This window comes from Alosa sapidissima, chromosome 7, assembly GCF_018492685.1.
Source record: "Alosa sapidissima isolate fAloSap1 chromosome 7, fAloSap1.pri, whole genome shotgun sequence".
Classification (NCBI taxonomy): Eukaryota; Metazoa; Chordata; class Actinopteri; order Clupeiformes; family Clupeidae; genus Alosa; species Alosa sapidissima.
The window spans coordinates 24,750,249-24,767,640 of record NC_055963.1 but is presented as its reverse complement, the minus strand read 5'-3'; the positions used below and the strand labels follow the sequence as shown (position 1 = coordinate 24,767,640).

At 40.8% G+C, this 17,392-nt stretch overlaps 1 protein-coding gene across 4 annotated transcripts; it reads right to left on the bottom strand.

Moving 5' to 3' along the window:
• Positions 1-287: 287 nt before the first annotated feature.
• Positions 288-3,659, bottom strand: si:ch211-150o23.3. 4 transcript variants are annotated; one of them, XM_042099318.1, is made up of 8 exons: positions 2,946-3,659; positions 2,733-2,843; positions 2,564-2,599; positions 2,159-2,455; positions 1,759-2,055; positions 1,114-1,428; positions 434-586; positions 288-356 (listed from the first exon to the last, which is right to left on the bottom strand). In XM_042099318.1, exons 1-8 carry the CDS (start codon positions 2,971-2,973, stop codon positions 316-318), a joined length of 1,278 nt encoding a protein of 425 aa, XP_041955252.1. In that variant the 5' UTR covers positions 2,974-3,659; the 3' UTR covers positions 288-315. The 4 variants fall into 4 exon arrangements, with proteins under 4 accessions (XP_041955252.1, XP_041955253.1, XP_041955250.1 ...); XM_042099319.1 differs by having other exon boundaries at positions 2,733-2,838; positions 2,946-3,658; XM_042099316.1 differs by having other exon boundaries at positions 2,733-3,657.
• Between the last annotated feature and the right edge of the window lie 13,733 nt (positions 3,660-17,392).

Sequence of the window (17,392 nt, the reverse complement as noted above, 5' to 3'; positions counted from 1 at the left end):
TGAGATACATCCATAGTCTTCTGTGGGCTGGTTCTCGTGCGACTCCTCACTTCAGTTCTGCAAAGAGAACAAAGTCATAAGTCCCACAATCCCCTCTTACTTCAGACCCCATGATTCATTATTCCCAAAGACAACTAACACCTCAGAACATCTTTCAGATCAGTGTAATTTACACTTCAGAATGCACAGTGAGGTGCAGTGAGGTGCATGCACTAAAAGAAAAAGTAAAGAGTATAAAGTACAGGAAAAAATACATAGTTACGCAATCTTTACCTTGTCTGTTTTTGTTTGGTTCCGTTCTGTTTCGTTGTCCTGCTATTTTATAGTTGTCAGTGCGATGTATGTATTGTCTACACCTGTTGAACAAAAGGTATGTGAATGCTAAGTGTACACACACACACTCACACACACACACACACACACACGTACTTACAAGTTCTGCTCTCTCTTTCTAATTCTGTAAGTTTTCTCTTCCTCTTGGAGAGTATTCTGAACACAATCAGGATGATAAAGGTGGCCACAACGAAGGTCAACCCTGATACCAGCAAACTGATCATCACAGGACTCATGGCCAGGTCTGTGTCTGCTAGCACACACAAACACACTTCAGTTCAGTAGGAAAGTAAGTGCATGTAATTAGTGAATGTAATGCTATTATCAACACCAGCAGTATTACCAATAGCAGGGGTCGGAACCCTATGGGTATGACAGGTATATAGGAGCAGCATGCTGCAGGTGACACATTGTGCAAGGACAATAGGATCATAAGAGTAAAATTACTTACATCCTAATGTAGAATAACAGTGAAAGTGTAAAAAGTACACATCAAATTACTATACTGTATGGCTCCCCTGACATAAAATTTGCCGTTTTATCAATGGGGGATGTTAGAATATGGTCTACATTGTAACATAGAAGATAAAATGCAGGTATGCAAACTGCTCATTGATTATGCACTATGTTTTCTTTCTGCATCGCAGAAGGTTGCAGAAAATCCATGACGAAATTCCCCTGGGCATAATATCTCGACTCAAATTATGTCCCTTACATGGCCAGGCTGCCAAGACTACGACACCACACATTATCATTTACAGTGCGATACCCTCACCTCACCTCTGACAGAAATGGGGAGAGGCTGACTCTCTCGGGAGGCCAACATACGCTTGCCCATCTGGACTTTGTACTGGCAGCAGTAGTAGCCCTCGTTCAGGGTCTGCGCGTTGCTGAAGTTGAAGGTCACAGCGGATGTGAGAGCCGGCAGAGAGTGGCGCACGGTGCCGTTGGGCCGGATCAGCCGCAGCTGAAAGGAGCCGCCTGGGTACAGGGGATTGGTGGAGCAGGTGATGCTGAAGCTCTCTCCCTTGAACACCCACCCAGAGGGCACTTCCATGGACGTGTTGTACCAGATCTGTGGCCGGTTAAGCTCCACTGGTGGTGGAGAGAGAGAGAGAGAGTGAGAGAGAGAGAAAGAAAGAAAGAAAGAAAGAAAGAAAGAAAGAGAGAAAGAAAGAAAGAAAAGACATGGTATATGGAGCTCAAATAAGGTCAAGCACAAATCAAATAGAAAACAACATGTACGTCATGCACTCAACCAACTTCAACCATTCATATGGGAAAATGTGCCTTTGCCATATTAATTAAACAAATAGCATCCACAGCACAAACAAAACTGACACTTACTCTTAGGTGCATAATGTTTAACATGAATTACTAAACAGCCAGAGCAGGACAGATTCACACACAGTGGATACTACACACCTACTGCAATGTCAATGTAGTTACTGTGGTACATGCGCTTGGGAGGGTGCGAGCTCCTCCGATCACTGTTGACACAGCTATACGTGCCCTGGTGTCCGACCTCCACATCAGTAAGGGTCAGCTCCATTCTCCTCTGTCCGTTGTCAGCCCTCTGCGTCACAAGAGGAGTTTCGACACCCTTCTTGTACAGGTGGAAGTTGAGGAACTTGGGCCCACTTGGGGCCGTGCAGCTGAAATGTATGGCCTCACCCACTTGGAAGGCAGTGAATGGGGACAGAATGGACAGTACAGGCTTCCCTGGTTGAGAGAGATGAAGTCTGATGTCAATTTCTAAAAGGTTCTGTGATTTACATAGAAACTACACTGCTCTAGCTCGACCACAAACTTATATTATTATTACCTGAGCAGTCCATCATGGCTTCTTCAAGGATGGTACAATTCCTGTTGGAATGCAAGCAGTGCGTCAGGTCGGGAACTTCACCTGTGCAACTGACATGGTTCAGCCACACGGCTCTGCTGGGGCTAAATTTGAAGCCGCTGGGCAGGGAGGCAAGCCAGCACCCCACTTCCCTGCACACTGTCCGGGTATCGCTCATGTCCCAGCCACGGTTACAAACGGTCACCCACTGTCCTTCGTGATTGATCTCCACCCTGCCGCGACACTCATGACCGTCTCCGATTACTTTTGTGACCAGGTCTGAAAAATTAAACAGCACTAGTCTGAACATGTTCACATGAAGAAAAAAAATAACTAATATCCGCTTGATAGTGATAAATTGTAACGTTAGTACCATTTGTAACTCACCTAAAGCTTCAACGTTCACATATACGATACTGCAACCTACAGAACAATAAATAACGTAAGACCATCGCATAAATCATACATTGACCTAGACTATACCTAATACATCTCAATTGATCACCCTACTATAGCTACACTAACAGTATTGTATCAGAAACAAGCATTTCCAGACCTAGCGCTGAAAGAACAAGGGCAATCCTCGCTATCGGTGATGGTATTTTTGCAGATTCCATGACTCCAAATGACGTGATGAATGAACTCCAGATCTCTCTGTGATCCCTCACTTGTTCACAAGTTGTCCGATGAAAGACAAACAATTGTTTGTCATTTACAGAATCAAAAAACACTTGTACATCAACAGCTAAGATTGCTCGGCGTCGCTTACTCTCGATACTTGGTCGTCGTAGAACCATGTTTAGTCACATGTGACATTAGTTGTGTTCGACTGCTCGTCATGGTCAGTCCTGATGCTGAGATTCATAATGTCACAGGGAATTGCGGGAAATGTCAGAGGATACTGCGTCAAATTTCGAAATGTCATCAGCAAGGTTAAAGTCACTTCGGCGTAACCTTCTGAACAGGGTAACGTACTATATCAGCAGTTTTGTGACGAGCTTCAGCTTATTGTTGCTTCCCAAACTATGACAACAAATGACAAATGCAGTACAAACCACAGAAAATATGCTTTGCGTCTTGTCTTCTACTTCTTCTTCGTCGATTTTTGTTGGCGGGTTACGCCTGCAAAGCGCATACCGCCATCTACTGGACAACATAATCGAGCATGTAGGCGCAAGGATGAAATGCATAGCAGTCTAAAAGAAAGGCAAAAGGCCCTGTGTTTGTGTTAAGTACTACCATTGACTGCGTAAGTTGCTAGTTAGTGTAGTCATGTTGCTGTGCAGTCAGGGTAGACGAGTAGGCTTAATGTTTGGAGTTGTAGGCCTAGTTGCATTCCAGAATGTAGGCTTACTCCAATTTCCATTCTTACTCTGATCATCATACCCTTCATGTTGAGAAAAGACCATTCTCACATGCCTCTTTTCTTGTCCTAACACTGTAGCCAAGTAAATCACGAGCAAGCTTCCTTCCGCAGCTCCTATCTTCACCTGTGTCCTGCACCTGCACAGATATGATGTAGCCTAGCTTGGATTTGTCATGCCCCTATATGTTTATTGTTTATGGGTCCTTCTTAGCAAATGGTGGCATTTGAGGGTGGTAACCTTGCATTAAAAAAATGTCTAATTTTCATTAATCTCACAAAGGACACATATGCACATGGTGTATACACAAATGTCCTTCCTGTTACAGGACATTTTCATCCCTATTAATACATGCTTTGAATGGACAGATGTTATAATACTTACATTTCTAAGAGCTCAAATGTCCTTCACCTAGAACTGCAAATGTATTTTAAGAAAGTTATTTTAATAAACACACACTATATGAAAGGCGCACTCTGTTTTAAGAGTAAATTGTCTCTCTCGGTACAGGCTAAAATAACTTGTTACGCATGCATCAGTTTTTAGGCTAAAGGTAATTCAGGAGCCAATCCCAGATCCTGTCAACTGGATTGAGTGGCAGGATTGGAATAATTAACAGCTTTGAAATATTGATTTACAGTCAGTGCTGATTGCTTCTCTGTCTGGATTTGCCATCTCTACTCACACAAAGGGCCAGAGGGAAAGCCTGCTGCCAGGCAGCTTGATTGCACTTTCCTTTGGCCTGCATTGCCCTTTGGTTGTTCACACCTTTCTTAATAGAAACCGTATCTATTTATGTTGAATAATTAACCATGGTTATTGCACTACAAGGTAAGCTATTTATGCTTGAGTGGAATATTCCTGTATTTCCAGCGGGATCAGACATGTAAAGCAATCCAGTCTCTTATAAACCACTCCTCTATCCCAAGGTCACTAAACCTTTCCTCCTTTGCAGGCTATAACTGTAGAAGAAATTCCCAGTAAATGCTGCCAGGCCAGTTGGAGCAGCACTAGTGTAATTTACTGTGTCATCTAACTACTATGTCCCTCCTCCATGGCAACATATGGGCAGTAGTTGCCAGAGGGTTCATTTAATAAGAATGAAAATGAAAGTATAATTCAGTCATCTGACAAAAGCACTGACTAAGGACTCATCAGGTATATTCCTGTTTAGAGTAAACATAGGCAGTAATTTTATTCTTCTTCTTATTATTATTATTATTTAACTGTTCATCATTATATTGCCTATTTCTGTTTATTCAATTTCTCAGGCTACTGTACCTGTTGAGAGACTACAATGACTAAGTGCAACCTCCTTGCTTTTTCTCTTGTAATAGGTATGTTTTTTTATTTGCAGTGTTCTGAAAACATGTAGCTTCAGCCAGTGGCGTGATGTAAAAAAAATGAGTGAAAATAGTGGCTATTCCTGAAAGAAACTAATCTCTAAAGGGGACTTCACATTGCACACAGCATGCGCTTCACTCGCTGCTAGGTTGCTCTTGATTGAGGTAATGTCCCAAAGATCTTTGTTGTGGTTGCCGCCAGGCTTAGACCTATGATTTACAGTGCCTTTGATGACCTACAACATGGTTGAATTTTGACTGCGGCATGCACAGGAGCGGCAAAGACGACAAAATGCCGCTTGCGTTGCGCTTTGCTCGGCGCAGCGGCAGACCAGTTCTTGTGCGCGCAAGCCGTTAAAAATAATGTGTTTCATAGGCAGCGCTGCCGTTTGCGCGTGCAATGTGAACCCTGCTTAACTCATGTGTATGTGGTCCCTAGCTCTGAGTGCCACTGACGCCATGCGATTTCCAGGGCTCCAGTTGATATATGGTAGGTGAAAAAAAACAGACAAAATAAGTGCAGTCAGTCTCGAATGAGGAGCATGTTTAGTGTTTATTTTGTTGAATAATCCAAAAGGGTTTGTTTGCATTGTGTGTGTTCCTTAGACTGCATAGAAATGGAATGTGGTGGACGGATGACATCTTGCTTGAAGACTAATCAAATGGAATTTACAGACAATGCCAAAGGTGTGTTAACTTGTATTTTGAATATTTATCATATGGTCATGGATGATGTATTCAAGTTAAGGTGGGATTTTGTGGGATTTTTATTTCCAGAGTTGTGCATATTTATAAAGACAGGAGTTACAAAGCAGTGGTCTGACTGGGACGTTTAAATTGTCCACTTAATTTACTTAACTAACGTAACTTATCACCTGCAACTGTGAATGTGTTTGTGTTCCAGGTTGCATTGTACGTGACTGTAAAAATGCCTTTAAACTATGAAACAGATCCCAAACAATGCGTTTTCATATGGCAAAGTAATGGCAGAAAATTTTCAACAATATACTGGTTTGTGCCTTTCATACATTTTTGCAATGTTCCTCAAAGATACCAATGGTCAGGAAGTCTATACCTATGGGACCTATGACCTGATACATTTTCCTTGTCAACTCAGATTTTGGTCTAGATGTTTTTTTCTGACTCCTACCTACAGTGCTGGATCAACACAGACATTCACAATGGGACCCAACTCAGTGGTGAGTAAGTGAATGAACCTCTAATTTCCTATATATAACAATGCAGAGTCTGTCAGCAGTATGCAATACAACAAGACACAGACATTTTGCTATGTTTACCTGTGTATCAAAAATGAATGGATTTATGGATGTTTCCTTTAGACTGTGTTGTGGATGAACTCCTCAACCGGAGCCTTTTGTAACTCTTTTTGCATAGAAATAAACACTAGAAGTCGCGTTGAGCCTCTTGGAATGCGTCGATACGGCCGCCATCTTGGTGCAGGGGTTCAGTGAGTCATTTGACTACGCCTGCGAGGGAAAGATGCCAGACTTTTGCGCCGGCTGTTCAAACGAGCAAAACAAGAAGACAAAGGAGAAAGGCATAACATTTCATAGGTAAGATTTTATTTTGTAGGACTATGATATTAAATGTTGTTTTTTGTTTGTGTTCATGAAAATAACGTTATCCACACGGTAACGTTAGGCAATTGCATTTGACAGTTAACGTTAGCTAGCGTTTGCACTAGTATCACGTTTGATGGAAGAAAACCAATTAGGGGTTTGCACGGCGTGTCATCAGATCTGGACGTCGCCATATTGGAGATACTCGCCTCATTAGGGGTTTGCACGGCGTGTCATCAGATCTGGACGTCGCCATATTGGAGATACTCGCCTCATTAGACACTGAAGTAAATCCCAAACATCGTCAAGGAAAAGGATTAATTATTGCCGTGTTTTAGGTTGTACCAATAGGTCCGACTGAGAAAAACATCTGGTGTAGGTATCGACTTCCAAAAGTTATTAAAAAACCAGGGAGAAAGGAGAATAATGTCAGAAGTTATCAGAGGAAGAGGGGCGCTTGTGGTTGAACTTGGTACTTCGTCTCCCTCACCCAACTCATATGGATCTGCGCTGCCAATAAACCGTAATTTCTCGAAACATCGCGCATTTTCTTGTGGTCCAAGTCCTGTCCTATATGGCTTTGCATCTTAGACGCATTTTGATGAGCTTTTCTGTTGTTTAGACACGGCTACAATCACGTAAGATATCCAAAGTGCATAATACTCCATTGTACTTCATTCACTGAGTATCGCCAATATGGCCGCGCGTGCTGGGCTACCATGGTTACCGGCCAGAACGTGACGTCTGTGCAAACCCCTGATAACTATTTAGATGTATGATATCAAAATCTTGGAAAGGTGGTAAGAAACTTTTTTGTCGGCTTTGTTTGTAAAGTAATATCTGATAATGGTGTTGCAAGCTATGGTCCACAACCGAGTAGCCTAATGAAATGAACTTGAGGCAAACTGAGCTAACCTTAACGTTAGCATTTGAAACGACTCGTTTGTGTTATTGTGAAGGAAATTAAAGACGAATAAAATGCATTTATAAGTACTGTACTGCCACTAGATGTTAAAATATTGGCGTGGTACCATTGTATTGTAGCCTATAATGCTATGCTCCCGAACTCTTAATTTAAGCTGCTTTAGATGCAGATGTTTATTGCATGTGTGGGTACCTGATCTGCATGGGTTACCAGATCTGCATGATTACGTCACAAAATAAATAAAATACATTCTGATTGGTCTATTAGCCGTTGCACTTCCAGAATTTCATTGGTCAGAATGTTGTTTGCTGTTCGATAATTCACCTGAGTTTATTGTTTTCTGTTGAAGGACCCAACGTACAGGAAGGAACGCAAGTGTTTTTGAAATATTGAACTAGCCGGCAAGCCGAAACACCCAAACACCGATAGGCCTACCTACCGTTTTTGTAATATAAACAAATAAAACATTAGTTGCAGTATTAAATTGCAAACTTCTAGCCTGTCAATCCTTGAAATACAGAACTACCAGCTAGCCACCAAACATCGATGTACTGTCTTACTTATAGGAACGTATTTCCAACCTTTTAGTGTAGACTATGTCACTTAATAGCTAGCCATCAAACATCGATGTATGTATTTCCAATCTCTTACGTGTGTCACTTAATATTTATTTCTATACAAACCAAGACGGCGGATTCCTAAAGAAACACAAGCACCCACACGTGTATCTAAATTAGCTATGTACCAAAAAATACATGTTACCGTGACTCAAAGAGCTGTAAACAGTGTTGAAGGCTGCGTGTAGAAATCCGCTTGGAGCTCCAGTGGAAATTTGAATTGCGAACTTCTAGCCTGTCAAACCTTGAAATACAGAACTACCCAGCTAGCCACCAAAACATGCAGTCTTGCCTACTGTTTATAATTTAAAGAAAACATTTGTTGCAGTAGGTTCCTAAATTGCAAACTTCTAGCCTGTTAATATATACGGCTCTTCTATTTCTTATCCTGCACTGCCACCTAATTATATATATATATATATATTATCGCTTACAGCCCGACAACATTCGTCAGTGAATCTTTATGGGCACAACCCTCCTACCTGACATAAGGTTAAAACGAGACCCTCGATATATCGGACATTACAATTTCTGTAATATGATTTACATGCAAACTACCGGAAACATTGACGTCGTTAACCCAACCCTTGACAAAACCAAATCAGACTAAAGAAATTGACGAGCTATACATGTGTGAATAAAATGGGCAGCAAATTAAATTAATTTCTGTGAATCTTACTTTAAGTACCTTTAGTTTAAATCAATGTTTTCTTAAGTTTAAACTCGCCACTCTTGTAATATGATGTCTAGGCTACCTTTGCTTCTAATTAAATATACATTTCTAAAATACATAATTTCTAATATCAGCTGATTACACACATAAACAGTAAAATGAAGCTTGTCCATACATTTGGAAAGCCATTACCACAAATGACAAGCAAAACAATTCCAGAGAAAACAGTGGACATGTTTATTAGTGTCTAAAGTGTTCCACAATGTGTGTTGCATCTTGTAAAGATATTCATGAGAAATCAAGTTTCAGTGTCCATGTCTGGTCGGTGCCAGTCCAAAGGTAGATCACTGTCTCACTGTCCATTGAGGCCTGTCAACCTGTGAAAATAAAACCAACAAACAATCAGTGTTTTAAACCGGTTTTAAAAACTGTGGAAGAACTTTAGCTTAAAGGTCTATAAATACAGAGAGTCTGAAATAAGTCTGAAATAAGGTTTTTGTCTCTTTAGTAATTTATTAATCTCTGTGCAAAGAGGTCTCATAACAGTGTTTCCTCTACGTTTATTTCAGCATGGCGGCCCACCACGGTTTAATTAATACCGCCATGGTATCAGAATCAGGGCAGACGCACAATGTAGCTGCAGTTGCTTTTTAAACTAGATGTACCGCATAGCGGTACAAAATATGACCGCTCAGTCCTGTACATCCGTTCTGCAAAAATAAATCACACTAATCAATTTGTATCCATCTTTTACTCCATCCCCCACTCTTGAAACTTTTGTGTATGCTTGTTTGGCGTGCCTGTGTGTGTGTGTGCGGCTGCACAGAAAGTAGCGTACTGGCGCTGCAAAGGTGAATAGATTGTAGAAAAGCCAAAAAAGTTGTAGTATTGTTATAAAACCTTTAAAATCTCTAAACAATCACAAGAAGGGCAGTTCATCACAGTTCATCCATTGCAACTGGATTGATCAAAGGTCACTTACACCATACCTGTCAACAATCCCGTTTTTCCCGGGTTTTCCCGTATTTCAAGGTCATCTCCCGGCACCCTCCCGTTTTGTTATTTCTCCCGGAAAACTCCCGTAATTTGCAAAGCCATCAAACTTCATTTTAAAATCATTGATCCATGCATTTTTTCTAGTCTGACATCTCTTAGGTTGCCAGATGGTGTATGAAATACACCCTACACATACACGATCACTTAGTTTCAATTTCAACCGTTTTGTCATAGGCTAAAACCTGGCAACCCAAGACCCAAATAAGGAAGCGGGTGCCGACTGCGCAGCCTGAGTCTCGTCGTAAGCAACTGGACTGGTTGAATGGCATACTCCAGAACTAGCTGTTGTGAAATTGTTGGGAATTCAATTGATTAACACATCATAAACTGTTATTGAGTGTTGTTGATACACTGAACTTGTGTCCTCGGAACCAAATCTGACAGCAAGCAGCTTTGGAGTTTTGGAAGTAGGCTGCAGGCAGGCAGCTGGTGGATAAATAAGGTAATGGTAAGGTAAAAGCAACGACCGAAATGCAGTGTTGAAACACGTGTATGAAACGTATTAAATATGCAAACACTGATCTGGTATAAACACTGACCCCCCCCCCCCCCCCCCGAAAAAAAAATCTCCCGTTTTTGGAAAACTAAATGTTGACAGGTATGACTTACACCTGTAGGCTACATTGTATTTGGGAAAAGCAGAAGGTATCAGCATAATGTTATATTTTTATTTATTTATTTATTTATTAATAAACAAAAACATCTCTGTCAGTTCCATGCAGTTTTCAACAGCTATCAAAAACAAAAAATGTTTTTATTTCCAATTACCTTACGCCTAAAGTCAGAGCAAAACAAACAAAATGTGCTGACAATCTTATCAGATACCCAATGTTCTCAGGCCTATTTTACCAATGCGCATAACCAAAAACAGAGCACTCAGTTTACTACCTACGCATAGGCAGTAAGGCCACTACCACTATCACTGGTAGGAAATATAATGCGCATAACCAAAAACAGTGCACTCAACCACTACCCCTCTCTTGGGTAGGACAGGCCTTCCATCCCTATTTTACCACCTCAAAGTGTAAAATCAGGGACTCACCACCATGTTGTCTGTGACCACCAAATCCAGTCATTACCGTATCTGAGACACAGGAGGATTCCCTCTGGCCAGGCTGGGTGCCGCAGAGCAGTGTTTGTTGCCGATGACGGCCTTCTCCCAAGATCACAAAGAGATCTCCCTCCAGTCGACATGGTTGGGATCTTGTGCCTTTGGTCCTCCTCATTATGCCTCATAGATAGGTAATCCCATCCTCGTCGCCATTAATGTGGTCAAAATGAATCTAAGACAACTGGTGTGAGACTGCAGCTTTATTCACGACACCGGGAGCATGTTACCCGCATGAAATGTCAAAGTAACAAGCCCACACATTTGTGGGTGAAGCCAACTTTTATACCCTTAACACACACCCACGGAAATCACAAGTTGATCCAGTGATCACCTAACCATCTGGTATTTTAACAGAGATAAGAAATGTTTACGACCCCCCATCCTGAGGGTTACCCACAGTTCGGTGACACAGGGGTTATCTTAGCTTTCCTAAGTCAAAACATTCCAACATAGGGGTTTCAGATGGCACAAGGCTCAGAGTAAGAGGATGGTAATGAGATTTCACTACATGTATGTAAGGTATACTAAACATTCAATGAGAGACATATAAAAATTATCCCAGAAACGGCTGTAGCTGCCTGGTAAAGAGGTCTATGCGAAAATCGCAGGAATTCCCCTTTACTATTTCGGAATAGTGTTAATAATAGGGAAAAAATAGTGTTAATAATAGGGAAAAAATAAAAACAATATTACAAGGTTACAAGGCAGCCACAGCACTACCGTCTTGGGGGCATGAACATGGGGGCTCATGAGCATGCCCCCAAGAGTGTGGTGCTGTGGCTGCCTGGTACAGAGGTCTATGCGAAAATCGAGTGGACAATGGAGAAAACGCTTAGCTTACTCCGTTTATGACAGAAATTAACTTTGGTGCCAACATGTTGTAGAAACACAACCCACAACACTGCCTTTATTTGGTGCAAATCTCCTTTACTTTCGTTGGTTAGGCTATAGTCCGCTATTCACTAGGCTCACCGCAAGTGCATACACAATGTTTTTGGCCAAGTTTTGCTTTAATCCAATTTACCTTCGTTTCTACCAGTCGTTGCTTTTTTTTCCTGCGTCGAATTGCGATTGAGTGCGCATCTAATGTAACAGTGGTGTCTCTGCGGAGACATCCACTCTCCATGTTTCATTTTTGCTGTTGTTGCGAGCTAACTAGTAGGCTACGATATGGGAAATGCTTTCAATACGATCTGAAATCAGTACACACTGATTTCACTACTGTCAAACAGCAATACAATAGCATTAGCTAAATAACTCGCAAATATGAGCTAGTTTACGGTTGATTTCACTACTGTCAAACAGCAATGCAATAGCGTTACACTTAAGAAACATAAAAATAGAAGTATAACCTAAAGTTCGCTTATTTTCCCGCGATTACAGCAGGGTTAATCAGACAGCGTTGTTTGCAGTCGTAGGTGACGTCACACAAACCAGCCAATCACACCAATGTTGCTGTGAAAGGGTCCACTTTAAATATTAAAACTTTTACCTCAGGCATTGAGCAGCTACGCTTCAAACCCAGCCGAATTCTACTCTCGACGAATGATCATCTATTATGACATAATCATGCAGATCTGGTAACCCGTGCAGATCAGGTACCCACACATGCGGTCATTGACATATAACTATTTCTACCTTCCGCGGTTTGTTTACCATTTCTGGGCATGATGCGTCTAGTTGTTATGGTAGCCTAGGTGCATCTCAGAGATGCAACATGGATCTGAGCACTTTCATTATGCAATGCGATCGGTCAGTCAGAGAGATCAGATTTTGATCGGATATCTGAATCGGATTTCTGCTGACAGTCTGAACTAAGCCTAACAGGTTAGCTTGGTCATTTCTGAATAGGTTTTTGTCATGTTTGTACCAAATGAAAGTATGTGAAACCCTATAACAACAAGGTCTAGGCTGAAATGTGCACTCATTTAAAGTGGAAATTATAAACACCAAAATGTCTTTACTTAACCCTTAAACAGGCAAGGATAGAAATACAAACACAACTGATAAATTCTGGCTTTTATTGGTCTTTTACATCAGAAAAGTAGTGTAAAAATGTGCTACACTGAACACTGCTCAGCGCTTAATGCATCTGAACCATGACATGAAACATTCAAAAGTTCAACCCTGCTTTTGTCTTTTTCTCTTTTTTTATTATTATTTCAGGAGGATGGAATAACAACCCGAGTGTTGTTAGCTTCCAGAATTACTTCAGGCACATTATGGTCCGCAATGTACAAGCACAGGACACCACCAACTGCCTGTCAGCTATTGACATGTCTTCAGTGGCGCCAGCTGTGTAATAACTCGATTACAAAAATTACTCGAGGCAAAAACCCTGGCTCGAAGCCTCGTTAACCTATGACGCGCACTATACGCGCAGGGATCTGATTGTTCCACACGGACCGTTGTTTAGGAAGCACACCACTAGCGCGTGAATCATGATGGGGCCTACATTCTGAATTTAGCTGACGCGATGGCGGAGTCAAGATGTCCATAAATGGCAGAGAATGTCTAAAGTTTTCAAGTAAAGAACAAGCATCTGAACCGAAAACATCCACTCACCCCAGAAATATTTTTTAGTAGCCTAATGGTAACATTATTTGTTAGTAGCCTAATGGTAGGCTATTTTAGTAGCCTAATGGTAAAATTATTTGTTAGTAGCTTAATAGTAAATGCTGCAGGTGTAGAAATCTACATAAAACAGATATTTACTTTGATGTCAGGTCTAGATTACAGCATGAAACTTGTTGTGCATATTACAATACATTAAATTGCTTTCCCTCTTCTCCCTCCCAGCACTTCACAACATAGTATGGACAGCTTTGTTGGCCCAGCTAAGTCATGCACAAGAGGCTGCAATTTTACAGACAGCATTTTGAACATTATTTAATTGTTGGCACTGGCACTTATAAACACTAAATGGGTAAATTGCAATAAATGGGCTTAGTTTTGGAGCCAAATGTTGGAGTTAGAATAAATACCTCTGTGCCAATTGCTAGATCATTTTACAGCCATGTCATTTTCGTTATGCATTATTTGTTTTGGTTGTTTAAAAATGCAAAAAAAAAAAATATCCGATTAATCGATCGATAAAGTGCTAGATTAATCGATTACAAAAAGAATCGATAGCTGCAGCCCTAGTGGATGATGACCGTGACATTGCACCCTCTCCTTTTGAGCAAGTGACTGGTGTGGTGTTAGACCATAGCTACCTACCTACCAGCTTTGGGGCCCTAACTGAGAATGCTCTGGTGTATATCGCAGGATTTGTTGTTAGGCGGGTTATAAAGAAACTGAAGTGTGATGTATGCTGCAGTAGCTTGGTTAGTACAGCTGAGCCCTCATCTCTCGGTGATCACTATCATTTGCTGACCTTGCGTAACCATGGAGGTCTGTTTGTACCGAGCAATGGTACAGTAAAGGTGATTCGCTCAGCTGAGCACTGCATCAGACGGGCCTCCAATATCTCATCAGCAGCACGTCAGTGTTCAGAGAAACTGCTGAACAGAGTTGTGAAAGCAGATATAGGCTCTCAGGATATATTTAATCTTGGCAAACACAGTACTGAAACTCAAGATGGCATTGACAACCATCACTACGATTTAATTTCACGTATCGTGTCTTGTTTTTACAAGTTGAGACAGCACCATGTGGCAAGAGTGCATACTTTAAAACTACAAAGTGGTAGTTTAAGGAAGAAGCTGTGTAAGATAGTATTGTTACAAGGCTATTAATACTAGACACTGAGCCTCTGTCCCACAACATAGAAGACATAGGAGGGAGGGAAGGAGGGAGGGAGGGAAGGAGGGAGGGAGGGAGGGAGAGAGAGAGAGAGACTTGAGTATGGTGGAGAGAAAGAATGAGAGGAGATGGTTTTGAGGAGAGAGAGAGTACACACTGTATTTGCAGTACAGTTCATTTACTACTGTATATTAACATTACACATATAAACCATTTACAGTAATATCCTTTTAATATATATGATTTTACAGTACCTGTCCATAATATTGTATCTTACAATACTTCTCAGTACTGCTACTATATTTACCTCTACAATATAAATATTTTCAATGATTTAGTATGTGTTTTGCAAAACATGTACATTGTACTTGCACTTGTTCAAAAACATGTAAAACCCTGGGGCATGTGCAAAGAGTGGGTTTGCACTTTGCTGTGTAGGCTGTCAAAATCAAAAATTGGAAAACTGATTAAAAACGAACAGCATGAACGTGTGGAAAGTATTTTCCTTGCCTGGAAAATGTATTGTGTAATTCAATGTCTCTACAAAGCTGTACAAGATTAGCCTGGCGGACCATCCTATATCATTGAAATGTATAGTCTGGAATCGAACCATTCACCTCGCTTAATCTAAGGGGCGGGCAGAGAATTGTCTTTCAAACTGCCTAGGCATGCAGTAGGCCAGCGTTACGACCATATCCGTATCCGGTCGGCAAAACGGCAAATACATCCTTCTTCGAAAGGAATGACTTAAGTGCATTGTGTTGCTCAACTTTCAAAGAAAAGCACAAGTCCAACTCCTCCAAAGTTGATGCCAACGCCGATTCAAACAACAGCCACCTTCCTTGTTGTTCACCGTCGCAGGACTGTCGTTATCCTGTTAAGCCCGCCTTAAGACTCTTTAACAAAATAGAGCGCTGTGATTGGATGACGTCCACGGCGTCAGCCACTAGAAATCGCTATGGTTTGATACTAGACGTATAGGCTGAGCAAATTAATTTGCCGCCGCTAGGGTGCGTCTAGATTTCTAGGCTAGTACAAGATGCCTGTGTCTATAGACTAGTCCTTTCTACTTCATTTTTTTTTTTTTAAAGTAGGTAAAAAGATGTTATTTTTTTACTATATTAAGATATAGGATTCTTTGCCTGGAAAATTAATTGTGTACAGTAAATTGTCTGGAGTTCTCTACAAATGCCTTTTGCGTATAGTGTGCCTGAGATTGTGGTGGTTGCAGGTAAGTAAACGGGTAATCAGGGATCTCCATGTCAGGCCCACTTTATCTGCCACAACTTGGGAAATTAATGGAAAATGGTTGTTTTGCAACATTTTTTTTAAGGCCTGACTAGGATGGCGGCTTTGTTGACGCATTCGTTCCAATAGACCTTGGTAGTCAACGCGACTTCTAGTGTTTATTTCTAAGCTCTGTTTGGCTCTGCACTGTTCAGTGATCCAGGTAAGTAAATACATCATTTTTGCTATCAATTATGTCCTCATTCTTCACAATTTTAGTCATGCATGGCACTGCACAAAACACTGAAATATCCCACCATTTCATATATTTCATGCGCTAGATATCTACATAATGGCCGGACTAACACCAGACCAATTTAAGAATTGGTCAGAACACCAAAACACATTAACACATCAAACTCTTTGAAGAGTTATCCTCCTTTTTAACAAAGATTTTAAATGCAGTTGCTTATTCATCATTTTTATAGGCAATACAGGTTTGTGTTTAACACTGACTCCATCAGACCAGCCATTGGTTAGTGATTCAGTGGTGCTCCTTGGTCTGCCATGGTATAGCCTGCCCCATTGGTGTTTGGTTCCTGGTATTTCGGTGATTAGGGTATCAATTTCAATTGGAGAGTGTCCAGATGAATCTCAGGCTCCATAATATCCATATCATACACTGAAATATTTGAAACATTCATGACTGTCAAGTCAAGTTTATTTATATAGCACATTTCATACACAGAGGTCATTCAATGTGCTTTACATAAACAAAACCAAACAATAATAACAAATAAAAGCATAGAAGGACAATATAGTCAAAGAATAGTTCAAAAGGTAAAGATCATAATAAAAAGAAAACATAAAACACACAAGGTAGAAATTATTTAAAAATAAAGAATAATTAATAAGCAAAAAAACAAAAAAAACTTCACTTTAGAAAAGTAACTTACTGTGAATGTGTGAACATGACATTGTTTGTGATTTTAACTGCTCTTTCTAGCCTATATGGCATGCTGGATTGTCCACTCTGCAAAATCATTTCTGTCGTTCATCTTTCATATCCCTACGGATTACATGGACCAACTTTTTAACTTTTTAACAGAGGAGAACAAGGAGATTGAAGCACAGAGAAATCTCTATGGTATTGATTGCAGAATTTCTTATAATTCTTGTAACAGTCTGTTTTGGAACAGTGTTAAAGACTTAAAGGTGCATTTTAGACAGAGAATGCCTATGGCCCTCTAGCTGTTTGTTCTGCATGTGCACTCAAAAAGCCTCTGGGGTTTGTACACTGTCCTGGCTCTGTAAGAGGAAACAAAGTGGCCCAGACCAAGCCAATTCACATTTTGCAAGCAGCACAGTAGGGACGGGTATAATTTGAACGGTGGTTCAGCTCAAATATCATTATACCTTTCATCAGAATCGTGGATTCTGTGTGGTAACAAATATCTGAGTACATCAGCCTTGTGAGCCAAATTTAACCCAGTATGCCCTTCATTCTTTTTGTCTCCCAAAGAATATACTGTAGGTGTTATGAAATGAATAACCTCAATGCTGACTGTACCCATGT